This window comes from Urocitellus parryii, chromosome 4 (genome assembly GCF_045843805.1).
Source record: "Urocitellus parryii isolate mUroPar1 chromosome 4, mUroPar1.hap1, whole genome shotgun sequence".
Lineage (NCBI taxonomy): Eukaryota > Metazoa > Chordata > Mammalia > Rodentia > Sciuridae > Urocitellus > Urocitellus parryii.
The window spans coordinates 75,103,771-75,121,778 of record NC_135534.1 but is presented as its reverse complement, the minus strand read 5'-3'; the positions used below and the strand labels follow the sequence as shown (position 1 = coordinate 75,121,778).

The 18,008-nt window shown below is 33.1% G+C and overlaps 1 protein-coding gene across 1 annotated transcript in view; it reads left to right on the top strand.

Annotated features, from left to right (window-relative positions):
- Dlg2 (discs large MAGUK scaffold protein 2) overlaps window positions 1-18,008 on the top strand; it is a 2,013,368-nt gene that overhangs the window by 316,447 nt on the left and 1,678,913 nt on the right. Inside the window, exon 3 of the mRNA XM_077797652.1 lies at window positions 3,675-3,820. Within this exon, the coding sequence (XP_077653778.1) occupies window positions 3,675-3,820 (146 nt within the window). The remainder of the gene's footprint in view (window positions 1-3,674; window positions 3,821-18,008) is intronic.

Genomic DNA, 18,008 nt, shown 5'->3' with positions numbered 1-18,008 from the left:
AGCAATCATGAAATTCATATGGAAAAATAAAAGACCCAGAATAGCAAAAACAACTCTAAGCAGGAAGTGTGAATCAGGCGGTATAGCGATACCAGACCTCAAATTATACTACAGAGCAATAGTAACAAAAACAGCATGGTACTGGTACCAAAACAGGCGGGTGGACCAATGGTACAGAATAGAGGACACAGAAACTAATCCACAAAACTACAACTATCTTATATTTGATAAAGGGGCTAAAAGCATGAAATGGAGGAGGGATAGCATCTTCAACAAATGGTGCTGGGAAAACTGGAAATCCATATGCAACAAAATGAAACTGAATCCCTTTCTCTCGCCATGCACAAAAGTTAACTCAAAATGGATCAAGGAGCTTGATATCAAATCAGAGACACTGCGTCTGATAGAAGAAAAAGTTGGCTACGATCTACATACTGTGGGGTCGGGCTCCAAATTCCTCAATAGGATACCCATAGCACAAGAGTTAATAACTAGAATCAACAAATGGGACTTACTCAAACTAAAAAAAAATTTCTCAGCAAAAGAAACAATAAGAGAGGTAAATAGGGAGCCTACATCCTGGGAACAAATTTTTACCCCTCACACTTCAAATAGAGCCCTAATATCTGGAGTATACAAAGAACTCAAAAAATTAAACAATAAGATAACAAATAACCCAATCAACAAATGGGCCAAGGACCTGAACAGACACTTCTCAGAGGAGGACATACAATCAATCAACAAGTACATGAAAAAATGCTCACCATCTCTAGCAGTCAGAGAAATGCAAATCAAAACCACCCTAAGATACCATCTCACTCCAGTAAGATTGGCAGCCATTAGGAAGTCAAACAACAACAAGTGGTGGCGAGGATATGGGGAAAAGGGTACACTTGTTCATTGTTGGTGGGACTGAAAATTGGTGCAGCCAATTTCGAAAGCAATATGGAGATTTCTTGGAAAGCTGGGAATGGAACCACCATTTGACCCAGCTATTCCCCTTCTTGGTCTATTCCCTAAAGACCTAAAAAGAGCATGCTACAGGGACACTGCTACATCGATGTTCATAGCAGCACAATTCACAATAGCAAGACTGTGGAACCAACCTAGATGCCCTTCAATAGACGAATGGATAAAAAAATGTGGCATTTATACACAATGGAGTATTACTCTGCATTAAAAAATGACAAAATCATAGAATTTGGAGGGAAATGGATGGCATTAGAGCAGATTATGCTAAGTGAAGCTAGCCAATCCCTAAAAAACAAATGCCAAATGTTTTCTTTGATATAAGGAGAGTAACTAAGAAAAGAGTTGGGAGGAAGAGGATGAGAAGAAGATTAACATTAAACAGGGATGAGAGGTGGGAGGGAAAAGGAGAGAGAAGGGAAATTGCATGGTAATGGAAGGAGACCCTCATGATTATACAAAATTACATGCAATAGGAAGTGAGGGGAAAGGGAAAAAAAACAAGGGGGAGAAATGAATTATAGTAGAGTGGGTAGAGAGAGAAGATGGGAGGGGAGAGGAGGGGATGGGGGATAGTAGAGGATAGGAAAGGCAGCAGAATACAACAGACACTAGTATAGCAATTATGTAAAACAGTGGATGTGTAACTAATGTGATGCTGCAATCTGTATATGGGGTAAAAATGGGAGTTCATAACCCACTTGAATCAAAGTGTGAAATATGTCAAGAGCTATGTAATGTTTTGAACAACCAACAATAAAAATTTAAAAAAAGATATATCATTTTCACTCTCATCATCAGTGTAGGAGAGTTCCAGTTTCTGCACTTCACTGTCAATGCCTGGTATGATCAGTCTTCTTAGTTTTAGCTACTGTAATCAACATGTGCTGGCATCTTATTGTGGTTTTAATTTTCATTTCCCCGGTGACTATTTATGTGCATATCTTTTCATGAACTGATTTGAAATCAATTATATTCTTTGTGAAGCATCGATTCAAATCTTTTGCCAATTTTTGTATTGGATTATTTGGTTTCTTAAAGTGTTTTAAGAGAGTTTTTTTATATATTTTGTATGCAAGTTTTTTTTTAAAGATTAGATACAAAATTTACAAAAGAATGCAACTGTTAACAGTTGATCTCAAAATAGTTGTTAACAGTTATTTCATCTCAAAGTTTTGAAGTTCCTTCCTCATAATTTTTATTGTAACATTTATTTAAAACAATTATCTTCTAGCTTCTTTTATTGATACTTGAAAAATCAGACATGTTCTTTCTCTCTAATTGCTTTAAAGATTTTTTTCTTTGTCTTTGTTATTCTGTGATTTCATTTTGATGTGCCTTGTCCTAGGCATAGCTTTTGTTTATCCTCTTTAGTATAAAATATTGCTTTCATGATAAGTGAATTAATATTTTCACAAGTTATAAAATGTTTATTGCCATTTCAACTTTAAATATTATTTATTATTTATTCTATCTTTCCTTGAGGCCATCTATTATAAAAATATTGGACCTTCTTATCTATCCTCTATTTAGCTTAGCATCACTTTAATTTCCTTTTTTTTTCTTGTGTTCACATTCTGTATAATTTCTTGGATATTTTCCCCTGTCTTCTTTCTTCAATTTGGTATTCAACCCATTCATTGACTTTTTACCTTTATATAAAAACATGTTTTTCCAACATTTCAACATTATTAAGGTTATAATAATATTAGAATCAGCACCAGTATACCTACCATGGAGCATTTAATTATTCTTTTTATATATGTCTCAATCTATCCTCCTAGTCATCCACTAATACATCTTTAAATAATTATATTTTTAAGAGTTGGAAGTTATATTGGCTCTCTATCCCCTCTTTTGTCTGTCTGTTCTTACTAGATTTACTAGATCCTTGTTATTTTCTCATCTTTTTTTTTTTTTTTTTCGGTTACTGGGGATTGAACTCAGGGATATTTGATCTCTGAACCACATCACCAACCCTTGCTAATCATTTTTATTGTAACATTTCTTTAAAACAACATACCTCTTCTCTATCCTATATTGGATAATTCCAAAACCAACAATAAGCAGGAATCTAAACCTACTAATTATTTTTACTTTTAAATTTTTTAAAATTTGTTTTAATTAGTTATACATGACAGTACAATGATCTTGACATATCATACATACATTTGAATCAGATGGGGTATAATTTCTCATTTTTCTGAGTGTACAGGTACTAATTTTTTTGTTTCTACTAAATTACATTCATAGTAACATTCCTTTATTGGAGGAGGTGGTGGTGCTTTGTAATCATAGTGAGCTCATTTCTATTCCTGCATGCCTAAACTGGAACAGATTTCCTATAGAAAATATTTAGTTTTGCTGCTTCTAGTACCATAGAACAGATACTGATATATAATTATTCAAAGGTCAGTTTCCTTACCTACTTGATAGTCCAAATTCTAGTATGATGATAACAATACTTCCATTACTACTTGCCCTTTGAACAACCACACTCATTTGTTGTCTGTCCATTTATGTTACCCTAACCTCCCAACTCTGTTCTCAGCTCTGGTTAAGTGTATCTCTCCCTCCCTCCAATCCCATTTGTATGAAAGATAATTCTTGGAGTTTTTTTTATCTGCTGCTATGAGTATATATGCAGAAGCTATTTATGAGGTTTTGCATGACATTTTGATTCTTTCCTTACATTTTCTTTATAGATATTCAAGAATTTTATGAGGTGACACTACTAAATTCCCAAAAAAGTTGTGAACAAAAGATTGAAGAAGCCAATCAAGTTGCACAGAAATGGGAGAAGACATCTATTCTTGCTTCATGCCATGACAGTCTTCAAAAATCTGCAGAGGTATATTATTGACACTTCTTAAAGTGCTGAATCATATTAGAACTTATGCCAGTAGAAAAGTTGTGATAGTAGTAATAGTAGTAGTAGCAGTAATTGTTATCAATATGGCAACAATAATAAAAGAATTTTATTTATACCACACTGTGTGTAAATTTCACATAGGAAAATCTAGATTTGCTAAGAGATAAAACCCCAGGGAAGAGGAAAGGTACGGCTCTTTGGTATGACTTTTTGGTATGATTCTTCACATCACACAAGTGAGTATTGTTATGAATATTGCTGTATTTTGAGTTGACTCAAGTTTAAGCATTCTGGAATTTCAAAACATGTTTCCTTATGCAATGTGGGATTGGAGTAGGATAATGGAATAGGAAAATGTGATCCAAGGCTATGATTTCTATAACATCCTGGAGCATGAATGATCCATGGTGGTGTAGGAACAAAATCTTAGAACTCAAACTTCTTTTTATTTTAGAATTCTTTTGAATTTAGAATCTTTAAATTTTTGGGTTTGGGTAATTTATAACATATACTATATTAATATTAATAGATATGCATTTAAAAATAAACATAAAGCTATTAAAAGTTACTTACTCAAAGAGTTTTTACAGATAGGATTATGGGATCAAAGAATTTGGAGATAATGTCATTTGTAGCTAATAAAAAAAATAGAATTTGGAGACTTCTATTGGACTTAACAATTGCCAAAGTGCAAGGCAAGTTGAAGCCTGTTTTAGATCCATAGCTGAGTGCAACTATGAAGGCAGGGGCAGATCAATGATACTTTCAAATGTCAGTCAGTACTTTAAAAGAGTGGTAATAGTATACACACACACACACCATATGTAAAGTTTGGGGTCATGAAGTTAATACCATGATTTGGAAGCTATTGTCAATGGGAGCTTGATTATTGCATTTTAGGATTGTTAAGATTTAATATCTCATGTACTTTCTGCCTTGCTCAGAATTGATTTGGAAATGAGATAAGACTGAGCATGATCATCTTAGCCACTTGAATAAAAACTGAGTTATTAATTGACACCAAACGTGAATTTATACTTAAAAACATAAAAATAAGCATCATCCTAATTTTAACACCTACAAATAATTATTTTTACATTTTTTGTCCTCTATACTCTATACAAATCTACGCATATTAAATAGAAACAATAGCATCTAGAGGATTTTTATGTCTTTTGATTTTAATGTTATACTAATAGTATTTAAGCATACCTTGTCACAAAGTATTTTTGAAACTGAGTGAGTATATAATATTCTATCATTCAAAACTTATTTAAGCAGTTCTTCATTCATACTTAGGTTATTTCAAATTTTCTCCTGAGTAGTGTAGTAATAAACATCTATGTGATTATATTATTGTTTTTTAAATTCTTTCATTAGGGCTGATTTTATGAATGAGACTTTTGAGTCCCAGGATAATCATATAAAACTCATAATTTAGATTGGCAAAGTACTTTGCAAATACTTGCTATCAGCATTGTTTCAAAAGACATATGCCTATATTCAACGTAACATTAATTTATCATTTAAAATATTTTGTAAAATCAATAGATTTTTTTACTTAATGCTTTTTTATTGCAATTACTTGTTCCTATTGGCACTGAATTATTATATACATTTTTCCTCTTGTGATCATTCAAATTTGCCCATTTTTCTAGATAGAACTAGAATTCTTATTTTGCAAAAGCATTTTGTTTATGAAACATGCTAGCCTGTTGTCTTATTGTTACATTTTTCTCCTTTGTTCATTACTATTACTTTTGCTTATAGTGCTTTTTTTTGAGAATTTTAATATTTATTTTTTAGTTATAGGCGGACACAACATCTTTGTTTGTATGTGGTGCTGAGGATCCAACCCGGGTCGTACACATGCCAGACTAGCGTGCTACCGCTTGAGCCACATCCCCATCCCTTATAGTGCTTTTTTGACATTAAAAATATTTTTAATTTTTATGTGTTAAATTTATTTTTTCTTTTTTTTTCTTTGCTTTGCTATTCTGCATTCCTACAATTTTTCCTTGGTTTTTATTGCCTTAACATTTTCCCTTTTTTGTTTTCAAAAAATATTCTTATTCAATTTCCAGATGCATAGTCCCATATATAATTTTGCATAAATGATAAAATATATTTTTATTCTAAATACTGTTCTACTTAACCATTTTTTTCCATTTCTGCATGTCTTCTTTCACTTTCTTCCTATACTGCTTTAACTCTGCCCTCTTCATGTGAAAGGTAATCTGTGTTACAAACATGTTTCTTCCTTCTGCACTCACTATAGACATATATATGTGGACTTTATCTACATATCCTTACTGGCACATGCACACATGTATTCATCCAGAGGTAATTTAGGGAAGTCATTTTTTCTAAAACACATGCTCATATTTCTTGAAATTTTCACATTGTCAGGAATACTTTAATTGGTTCTTCTGATGGAAATATAATTTCATAGCTTAGGTGTATCATGATTTATTCAATTTACTGTTTCCAATTTTCTGCCACTATGATTAATGCTACAATTATCTTTATATGTATATCTGAAACACTGATGCTTTTGTTCTAAGGAATAAATTCCCAGAGGTGGCATTATTAGCTCCAAGAGCATACAAACATCTAATTTAAATAAGTATTTCCAGACTGATTTCATTTTTCACATTTCAACAGCAATTCATGTGGATGCAGTTTTTACCTTACATCTATGTCAGCAATAGATGTTGTAGTTCTTTTTTTTAGCAGTTTAATAGGCATAGTGATATTTCATTGTTCACTTAATTACTAGTACCCAGAATATTAATGAATTCACTATTAGTGAATTTGGGCACAGTTTCATATTTTTATTAACCAGTTAAATTTTCTCTTCTGTGAATGTATGGATAATTTTTGCTCTTTTTTGGTAAATTTCTTGTAAATTTGTTTGGATTTTTTGTATATTTAAATAATTTAATTTATACTATATATATATATATATATATTAGAGACAAATATTTTGTCTGGATTATTATATATATGTAATATCTTTGGTTTTTGATTGACACCTTTTCTTCAAATGTATCAATCAAAATATTTTTTTAAAGTTAGATTTTACTAGTTGTTATTTAAAAGATTATTTGACTTAATCCATACAAATTGGACTTTTAATTGGTTTTTGAATAGATGCCAGCAATATGAGGATGAATATTCACATGAATATTAGACTTATTTATTCCTGACAAAATTAGCATAAACAAAAGTTAATACAATCAGTGCTTTCCTACATGCAATTTTAGAGTTTCTTTAACTCTGTTCTATGGCAGCTTGAAGTTCTCAGCAAATGGTGTACTAAAGATTACACAAGTTATATTTTAAATATCAGAAGATAAACACAAAGAATTCCAATCAATTTGCTTCCAAAATTAAATGGATTGTTTTCTTCATGTAGAGCTAAATAAGACAAAGGAATGAGTTGATTGACCTATCTCACTGAAGATGGAGATAGAAATGTCTTTTATTTGAGTTTTCAGTGTATTGAGACAGAAAAATTGATGATCCTGTCCTCTGGAGTTTGACTTTTCAAGATCAAAGTTTAGAAAGTGAATCCAAATTTAGTTGTTGCTTAAATGGTCTTTGTAGAGAATAGTAAATTGAGATATAGAGCCAAATTGAATCTCTCAATTACTATAATCTCTCAATTACAACTAGGAAAGCTTAGACTAAGGGACAACAACCTAGGTGGATTCTGATGATGTAGTACAAATGCTGTTCCAGTTTTTAATTCTCACCTTGTATCCTTTTTCTTGGACAAACTGAGTTTATTTAAGAGCTAGAAATACATATAAACTCTATAAAATATGAATCTCTCTTTTCTATGATGACTTACAACCCATAAAGGTGTTTAGCACATAGTAGGCTCAAAAAATGTATGTTGAAATAGAAGTCTAAGAGTCTTCTAGTTTCACCTTCAATCTGGCCATAGGATTCCTTGCATATCCAATTCAGCCTCTTTCTTTCCATTCTTTTAGCTAAGCTTCTTCAGAATGTAGGCCAGACTAGAGAAATAACCAATGTGTCTTGGCTGATTAAATCTGGCAAAGGAAGTCATGGATAATATTCTCTAAAGCAATAAAATTATTTATTATATTACTGGTAGATTGTCTCTGGAAATAGAAGTTTTGAAAATATTCAAAGGTAATGGAAGCACCATTGGAATATTATGTTCTAGTGGATTGCATAAGGATTAGTAGATTTTTAAAAATAAATATTTTCATAAGACATCCATTAGCCTCTAAAAAGCTTTGATGATACAAGAAAAATGCAAATAAAGTATTCTCTGACTTCAGTCTACTGGTATGAGGCAAAAGTCATGATTAGTGATTGAAGTAGTAAAATTCTATATTATGAATTCCGGATTTAATTTATTGTTTGTATGTTTTGTTTTAGTAGATTCAAGCCAGTCTCTTGCATTATTTTGACAATGTGAAGTCAAAACATGGTAGCATAAGACTGAAAACTTCTGAAACAAGCATTGTTTCTAGTATTTTAAAGACAGGTGGGGAGGAAGTGACTCTTGGCTGCAAGATGACAGTGTTATAATTAATGACAGGGAAGTGTGTGTCTCCCCAAGTAGAGGCTTCCACAAGGAAGGGCAACAATGTATATCCAGTGCCTAACACAGAGTAATGTCAAAGAACTAGAGAAGTGTAGAGAATTTTAACTTTATTTTTCTATAAATCCTCCTGATCTTAGTATAAAAACAAATCTTCCTGTGAATACAAAACCTGATTTAAACTCAATTTTGAGTTTTCTCAGAGCATTTCTGCTTTATACTTAATAACCTTCCTGCTTTCCTTTCATACTTCTTTTTTCTCAGAGAGAACAATTTCCTTGTGCATTTATATTCTAACATGGCATCACAGTGGGAACAGAGACACAGTATAATGTACATCTCTTTGTTGAGGACACTGCCTGGAGGCACATTATAAGACTCAGTGAGTACTTATAGATTGAGTGACATTGGGAGGGGTCAGGAGAGACATCTGTGGTCACCAGTCAGCATTCACTATGAGATAATTCCTGTTGGGACATTTCCTTTTAAATATTTAGGAGTCATAATTTCTTTATTTTGGTATTCAAAGTGGTGATCATGTGTCTCCACCTGGTTTCTAGGTGTAAGGTGCATTCTACCAACTGCTTCTCCTCCTCATTTCAACCACAAAATTCCTTCACTTAAAACAAATAACCCCCCAAAAACTCTGTTTAGGGGCTACATGGGTAAAAATAAGTAGCAAAATGAACATTTGTTTACTTCCTATTCTTATTGTAGTATAGCGGGACCTTACAAGGTTACCTAGGACTTTCTGCCTAGATATTCGGCGATAACACTATTTCTTTTATTCCTCTGTGTCTTTTTGTTTGTTTTAGCTTTTGGTACCAGGCATTAAAACTAAGAGTGCTTAACCACTTAGCTACATCCTCAGTCCGTTTTACTTTTTATTTTAAGACAGGGTCTCACTAAGTTGCTTAGGGCCTCACTAAGTTCCTGAGGCTGGCCTTGAACTTGGGATCCTCCTCTCTCAGCCTCCTGAGCTTCTGGGATAATAGGCAGAAGCCAGCATTCCTGACAGTCCTCTGCATCTTAGCATGAGGAAGCTGGACTGTATATATTTGATTGAAAAAAATATATTCCATCTTCTTGCATATTCTTATAAATCTTTTTAGTCTTCCATCTGGAATGTAGCTTTTGAACTTAAAAACTAGCATATGATGTGTGTGCTTTCTGTTTCTTTGCCCCTGTAGGTTCTTGAGGCCTCCCATACAGTAGCTCAATGTAGAATGGTCAACATAAACAAGGACATCCAAAGAAAGTTCATCAATATCTCACTCTATTCTTCTGCAACAGATGAAGAAAGATTTGATGTTTGAAAATAGCAAATATGTTGTTACTTGGATTTTAATGTCTGGCTTACTACAAGAAAATTTGCTATAAGGACAAGAGCATAGCAGAAAAACCTTAATCAGGTTCTAAAAATGTTAGTTAATAAGTAAAATGAAGTCTACATTTCATCAAAAGTTTGATTTTTAAAGATACTTGTGAAAAATGCAGCACATCTTACCTCCCAACTCAGTAGTCCTTTGATGTTTTTGACCCTGAGGTAGTGTTTCTATGCCATTAATTTTTCTGTAAAATAAGTCAGATATGATGGAGAAATTAGGTTGGAATTTTGTAACATGCACTATGACACTGCATAATATTTAAGATAATTGTAAATGACTGATTTTCTATTGTTGGGTTTTCAAATGTTCATGGAATCTAGAAATCTTCACAGAGGTGACATCTTTAATACTTCTATTAGAAGAGGAGTCATATCATGTCACTCTTTTGTCAAGTAACCTATGTTTCTTACAATGGCCTGTAGAGCTATACAATTTGTGACCTCAGTTAGTTCTCTGATCTAATCATACTACTTTTCCCCTACTTCTGTCCAGCTTCCCTAGCTTCTCTGCCCCTCAAACACATGAAGCCTCAGACCTTTGTATTTGCTTCTTCCTTCCCTGAAATACTATTCCTGCAGATATCTGCATGTGGTAAGGGCATCATCTTTTTCAAAAGTTTAATGGAATCTTCTTAGTGATTCTTACCCCATCCTGTTTAAAATACCTGCCTCACTTGCCTAGCACCTAGCACTGCCATTACTGTTCATTACTGTTTCTTGCTTTTATTTTTTTTTAAGCTTCTTGCTTTGATTTTGTTCACAGGACATAATACCTTATGAAAGACACATTATGGCCTACTGGGTAGGAGTAAGAACTCATGAGTCAGAGCATTTGGGCTTGAATTCAGGCTCCCTCACTTAGTTGTGTGACTTTGGGGAAATTACTTAACACCTCTAGATCTGTTTCTTCCTCTAAAATGGCATTCTCACAAGGATTAAATGTCTGATTTCCCTTTTAGTAGAAAGTAAATTTTATGATGCCAAGGATTTTTGTTTACTTTGTTTATTAATTTTTCTCAAGCATATAGAATATTTTCCCATCTTGTCACTTGCTTGTTGAGAAATTCAGTTATGGTATTTTGTTTTATAGCATTTTTTATCCTAAAAACAAAGCTACTAAAGAAAACTCTAGCTTTTTAGGTTCATCTGAATTTTCCATGAGACTTAGATATATTTTTAGAATATTTAGATAATCCAAGTGACTGTTAATAGAATGACTCATTCATCCATTAATTCTTTCATTTAAATATTTATTCCTTAAGCTACTATATTTTGTTAGGCTCTGTGCTAGATACTCTTGTCAGGAGACAAACAATTAAAGATATATTTTCCCATTGACCCTGACTTCAAGGAGTTTGTTGCTCAGTTGAGTATCTGAATTTTTCTATTTCTATATAATATTTCTATTCGGAATGGGATCCTAATTAAAATAAGTTAAACTCCATGTATGTATGTCAAAAGACCTTCTATTGTCATGTATATCTAAAAAGAACAAATGAAAAAAAAATTTAAAAAGATGAGTTCAGGGAAATGGTAACAGAAGTTAAATAAGTTATTCAATCACACTGTACATCAATACAGCAGGAATACTAGTCATAGCTACCTCAAAGGGCTTCAAACTCATTAAATGAGTTATAAATGTGCTTAACATAGTACCTGGCATATTCAGTAATTGTTATCTGCTATTTATTATTACCTTGAATAATAGATAGAGTGTGCAGAATGGGTAAGTCAGAGAAATGATAAAGCATGGGATATATACAAGGAATAACAATCAGTTTTATTTGAATGGAGTAGGATGCATAAAAATAGGTAGGGAAAGTAGGAAAGTTAAACTATATAATTCTATCATTCTGAAGTAAACATGGTAAACATTTTGATATATTTTCTTCTTTTTATATGATATACATTTAACTAAGCAATTGCTTATTATACAATTAAGGTTAGGAGTACAGATAGTAATAGCAAACATCTAGATGGGACTATTTAAATCCTAAACACTCTTTGAAGTGTTTTTCATGTGTTAATCCCTACTGCTTTCCCTCTAGCTCTTCCTGATCTCTTATTTCTTCTAAGGTTGGTTAAAAAAAGAAAAAAAGAAAAAATGTGAAAAACTTTCTCAATTTACTCTGAAATGCTCCCAAGACAATTTGGGTCCCTAGATATAAAATAATTCTGGTATGACACCTCACAGCTGGTCATTTGTCAGTATTTTTCTAGGAGCCTACTTCTGATATGATTACAGCTAGTTTGGTTTATCTCTATTTCTGTAATTGGAGTTCACTCTTGAAGTAATAAATTCTTCATAGCAGTTCTATTACAATGGGAAAAGGAATAGCTGACTGGATTAGAAATGTAGAGATTTTTAGAATGATGTTTAAATTATTCTAATGTTTTTGTCCTTTAATTAATTTAAACCTTTATTTGATAGCATGGTCTTGCCATATTACCATTTCCCAAGGAGGTGAAGAAAAACACCTTTTTGTCTTCTTCTTCTATACCTACACACATATCCATGTGAAGGTTCTTAAAACAGGGGAGTGACAAATGTCAACTTTACCGTTCAATCCTGTAATCTACTAAAAAAGGGGGTTATTGCTAGAGTTTCCAAGGTTGAGATTAGGGGTATTTAACCCATAAGTGAGCCTTAAGATATTCATATTGCCAGAGTTTCTAAAATAAGAAAGATTTCCTATAATTTTCTGCCCTATGGAGGACATTTTTATCCTCAGACCCCTTACTAAGGGATTTTGTTCTTTAAATGAGAACAAGATCTTTAGTTTAAAAAGTCTGTACTTTTTCATAGTATAGTTTATAATGATTGTTATTTTCTAGCTTATTCACTGAACCCATCTTTGTGAAGATAGCTTTATTCCTTCATTAACATATTCTACCCATATTTATTGAGTATTTATTATAAACCAGGGATTAGACATACATCAACAAATACAAAAAATTTCTCCTGTCATGGACCTTGTACTCTAATGGAGGAGAAAAACAGGTAATTATTAAAATTAAGTGAAGTATATGCTATACTAGTATGGGATGACTGCTATGGGAAAAGAGATCTGGTTGAAGACTATTGATAGTCCTATTTGCAGGAGATTATGATTTTAATGGGGTGATTAGGATAGGCTTTAATGATGAGTTGACACCTGAGCCAAATTTGAAGGCTATGAAGGAATTTTCCATGAGATTATCTTGGGGAGAGACCATTCTAGGTAGAATGATTAGCTAGTGTGAAGATCCCAAACTGGGAACATACTTAGTATATTCAAGAAATAATGGGGCAGGAATGTTCAAATGCAGCTGAATTAACAAAAGGAAGAAAAGTAGGTGTGGTCATACAGATAACCAGTCAGTTTGTGTTAGAGGCTTTTGCTCTGAGATAAATAGGACACCATTGGGAAATTTTGAATATAGGAAGGAGTTGATCTTGGTTTCCAAAAAGGCATACAAAATCTCCTGATTTTAGAAGTTAGAAATATTTCATTTTTGCCTGGATCTGCTTCACTTATTAATTTCTAGAGGCTTCTTTACTGTAGCATTAAATTTAGTGTGAATTGAGATTAACAGGAAGAACAATGGGGTCATTGTTTTGGATCCTACGGAGTCCCTGTAGTGTGCCTGTCAATGATTATTTTTTTCTCTTGAAATAAAATCAGATGGATTCTCAAAATAAAGCTTTGATGTGGTTTTAATAGTATGTAGTTTAAAAAGACCCAGAGGTCTTATCTTGAAAGAAAGTGACATTTACCTGTTTGTATTCAGCCTGGGAAAAGCTTACGTATAAATTTTGCCTTCTAGTTCTTGAACTATATTCTCAGGTGGCTGGAGGAAAGGGACCTGTTTTGTTACTCCTCAGCATATATGTGATTAAATACTAGCTGCTCAACTTAAATTCTGGTTTATATGATGTTTGAAAAATGTAAATCGGCACCTTTACATTACTCCCACACCACAGAAGATTTTAACCTGTAATATATTGTTTATATCATAGGATGACAGCAGCAGGGTACTCATAGAACTATTCTGTGTTATGTTGGTGATGGTGATATCTTGAAATAAGATGGCATTTAACCAAGAGTCTTTATTTTAGGAATACAACCATGGCTTGTTTTAAAACACTTTAAAAGAAGTATCTAATTCGAGTTTTGATTTCTGTTGTTGTAGTTTCTTAGGTGTTTTTCTGAGCTATAAATGATTTATCTCTGTTCTATACTGTTTTATACTGAGGCACATATCACTCTCCTCCTATTTAGCAATGCAGTATTACCTGATTTTAGCTCCCAATTATGGTTAACTTTCTGCCTAACTTATCTTTTTCTTGTGTGTGCGTGTGCGTGTGTGTAAGAAATGGACACAGTATCCTCCCCACTTTGACTTTAAGAATTTATATATGTGTATATTTTTTCACAGAACTTGAGGTGCTAAGCTGAATTCTACAATTCTAACTTGGTTAACAGAAAGAAAGAATTTTTGTATTACTGAACAATTACTGATCAGGGTTATAGTGTTTCAGTAATAGCACTGGGCCTATAGGAGGCAGGTTGGCATAGCAGAATGACCAAGAGTCATTTTAAGAGCCCTGTGTTTGAATTTTGCCTTTTGCTAGTGATGTGAATAAATTATTTAACCTCTTTGAACTTAAATTCTTTTATTTATAAAATGTTAAAATAATAATAATACCTACTCATAAGGTTACTGTGAATAATGAATAAAACATAAGGCATATGAAGTATTTAGTGGAATCCCTGTACTTAGTAAACACTCCATGAATAGAGCTGTGTTGATAATGAATTTATGGAGAATCATTTCATATCTCTGAATCTCATTTTCTTTGTCAATAAATGGAAATTAAAAACTATATGTTTGGGTGAGTTAAATGAAAGTATGCATATAAGAAAGTTTTGAAAAATAAATTCTATAACACTACTTTATATTAAAATTTATGATAAAATAGGACTTTTTAAAAAATTCCATTATTCTCCTCTGGGTATTCAGACAAAAGAATGAGGAAGAGAGAGCATTTTGTGAAGAAAAAAGCATTATGTGAATATAAAATAATGTTATCATCATTACTATACCATGTAAAATATCTTCTCATTTACTATTGCTGTTACTTGAAATTCTTTCCATGGATATATTGGTAGGATTAGAGAATACAAAGAGAGTTAGGATAATTCTTACTAAAATCATGTATAGTTCTTAGGGTAATATAATATTAATGTCAGTAGCTTTGAATTAGTTTGTCAGAGTTCCATTTTGACATTTAAATAAAAACAGTGCTTTTTACATTTTTAATTTTTGGCTTGTTATTTCAGAGAGTAGTGGAAAAGAATAATTACTTGGTATGGATTAGGCACAGTGTTTGGGGGACCTAGGTAATGTAGAAGGGCACTAAATGCTGATAAATTGGAGGTGGAAGAGGTATGAGTAGAGAGAAGAGGCATGACCAGAATAAGGGAACTTACAAGAGTGAAAGTTCCACACATAAGCTTTATCTTCTAGGAAAATTATTTTATATGGTTATACCACCCTGGCAAGAGTACACAAAAATTTCTTCCCTTCTGTTCCCTTTCTTTCCCCTTTTCTTTCTACTTTCTGCTTGGGTTATCACTTACTGAATATCTGCTATTTGTATTCATTTTTATGTAGATCCTTTAAGCTGCCACCCACCTTTGTACACATTGGTCACTATGCAAAAGTGGGCCTCAGGAATGTGTTTTTCTTTCACAGCTTCAATTCTGTTTTGCTCTCTTTGGATTATCACTTTTAGCCCATTCTTTCTTGTTTCCAGCCTTCTAGTTCTTTACCTGGATCCTAGTTACTCTTCTTCTTTGGACTTAGTTTTGTTTTTGCTATCAAAAAGATAAGGAAGAACAAGGCTCTTCATTTGATCTTTTTTTTTTTATCTATACCTGTATATATTTATATGTGTGTGTTCTTATATATCAAGACCAACCTCATAAAATTCAAAACCAAATGAGGTCTTAATATCTTCATACATACATATCAATACAAAATGGATATATAATTGACTTTCTTTGATCAATTACACAATATATTTGGGCATTCATTTGCTTTATATTTGCCCATATTAATTTTACATTAATTTAACTTTCTTTTTATTTATTTATTTATTTATTTATTTATTTATTTATTTATTTTTTATTGGTTGTTCGAAACATTACAAAGCTCATGATATATCATCTTTCTACATTTGACTCAATTGCGTTATGAACTCCCATTTTTACCCCAAATACAAATTGCAGAATCACATCGGTTACACACTCACATTTTTACATAATGGCATATTAGTGACTGTTGTATTCTGCTACCTTTCCTATCCCCTACTATCCCCCCTCCCCTCCCCTCCCATCCTCCCTCTCTACCTCCTCTGCTGTTATTCAGTTCTCTCCCTTGTTTCCCTCCCCCTTGCCCCTCACATCCTCTTATATGTAATTTTGTGTAACATTGAGGGTCTCCTACCATTTCCATATGCTTTCCCTTCTCTCTCCCTTTCTCTCCCCCCCACTCGTCTTTGTTTAATGTTAATCTTTTCCTCATGCTCTTCCTCCCTGTTCTGTTCTTAGTTGCTCTCTTTATATCAAAGAAGACATTTGGCGTTTGTTTTTTAAGGATTGGATAGCTTCACTTAGCATAATTTGCTCTAATGCCACCTATTTCCCTCCAAATTCTATGATTTTGTCATTTTTTAGTGCTGCACAATACGCCATTGTGTATAGATGCCACATTTTTTTTATCCATTCATCTACTGAAGGACATGTAGGTTGGTTCCACAGTCTAGCTATTGTGAATTGTGCTGCTATGATCATTGATGTGGCAGTATCCCTATACTAGGCTCTTTTAAGATCCTCAGGGAATAGTCCGAGAAGGGCGATAGCTGGGTCAAATGGTGGTTCCATTCCCAGCTTTCCCAGGAACCTCCATACTGCTTTCCTAATTGGCCTCACCAATTTGCAGTCCCACCAGCAATGTACAAGTGTACCCTTTACCCCACATCCTCCCCAACACTTATTGTTGTTTGACTTCCTAATCGCTGCCAATCTTACTGGAGTGAGATGGTATCTTAGGGTGGTTTTGATTTGCATTTCTCTGACTGCTAGAGATGGTGAGCATTTTTTCATGTACTTGTTGATTGATTGTATGTCCTCCTCTGAGAAGTGTCTGTTCAGGTCCTTGGCCCATTTGTTGATTGGGTTATTTGTTATCTTATTGTTTAAATTTTTGAGTTCTTTGTATACTCTGGATATTAAGGCTCTATCTGAAGTGTGAGGGGTAAAAATTTGTTCCCAGGATGTAGGTCTCTATTTACTTCTCTTATTGTTTCTTTTGCTGAGAAAAAACTTTTTAGTTTGAGTAAGTCCCATTTGTTTATTTTTGTTATTGACTCTTGGGCTATGGATGTCCTATTGAGGAATTTGGAGCCCGACCCCACAGTATGTAGATCGTAGCCAACTTTTTCTTCTATCAGATGCAGTGTCTCTGATTTGATATCTAGCTCCTTGATCCATTTTGAGTTAACTTTTGTGCATGGTGAGAGAAAGGGATTCAGTTTCATTTTGTTGCAGATGAATTTCCAATTTTCCCAGCACCATTTGTTGAAGATGCTGTCCTTCCTCCATTGCATGTTTTTAGCCCCTTTATCAAATATAAGAAAATTGTAGTTTTGTGGATTGGTTTCTGTGTCCTCTATTCTGTACCATTGGTCCACCCGCCTGTTTTGGTACCAATGCAACGCTGTTTTTGTTACTATTGCTTTGTAGTACAGTTTGAACTCTGGTTGGTATCGCTATACCTCCAGAGTCACACTTCCTGATTAGAATTGCTTTTGCTATTCTGGGTCTTTTGTTTTTCCATATGAATTTCATGATTGCTTTATCTATTTCTACAAGAAATGCCGTTGGGATTTTGATTGGCATCACATTAAACCTGTAGAGAACTTTTGGTAATATCTCCATTTTGATGTTGTTAGTTCTGCCTATCCATGAACAGGGTATATTTTTCCATCTTCTGAGATCTTCTTCTATCTCTCTCTTTAGGGTTCTGTAGTTTTCATTGTATAAATCTTTCACCTCTTTTGTTAGGTTGATTCCCAGGTATCTTATTTTTTTTTGAGGATATTGTGAATGGAGTGTTTTTCCTCATTTCCATTTCAGAAGTTTTGTTGTTGA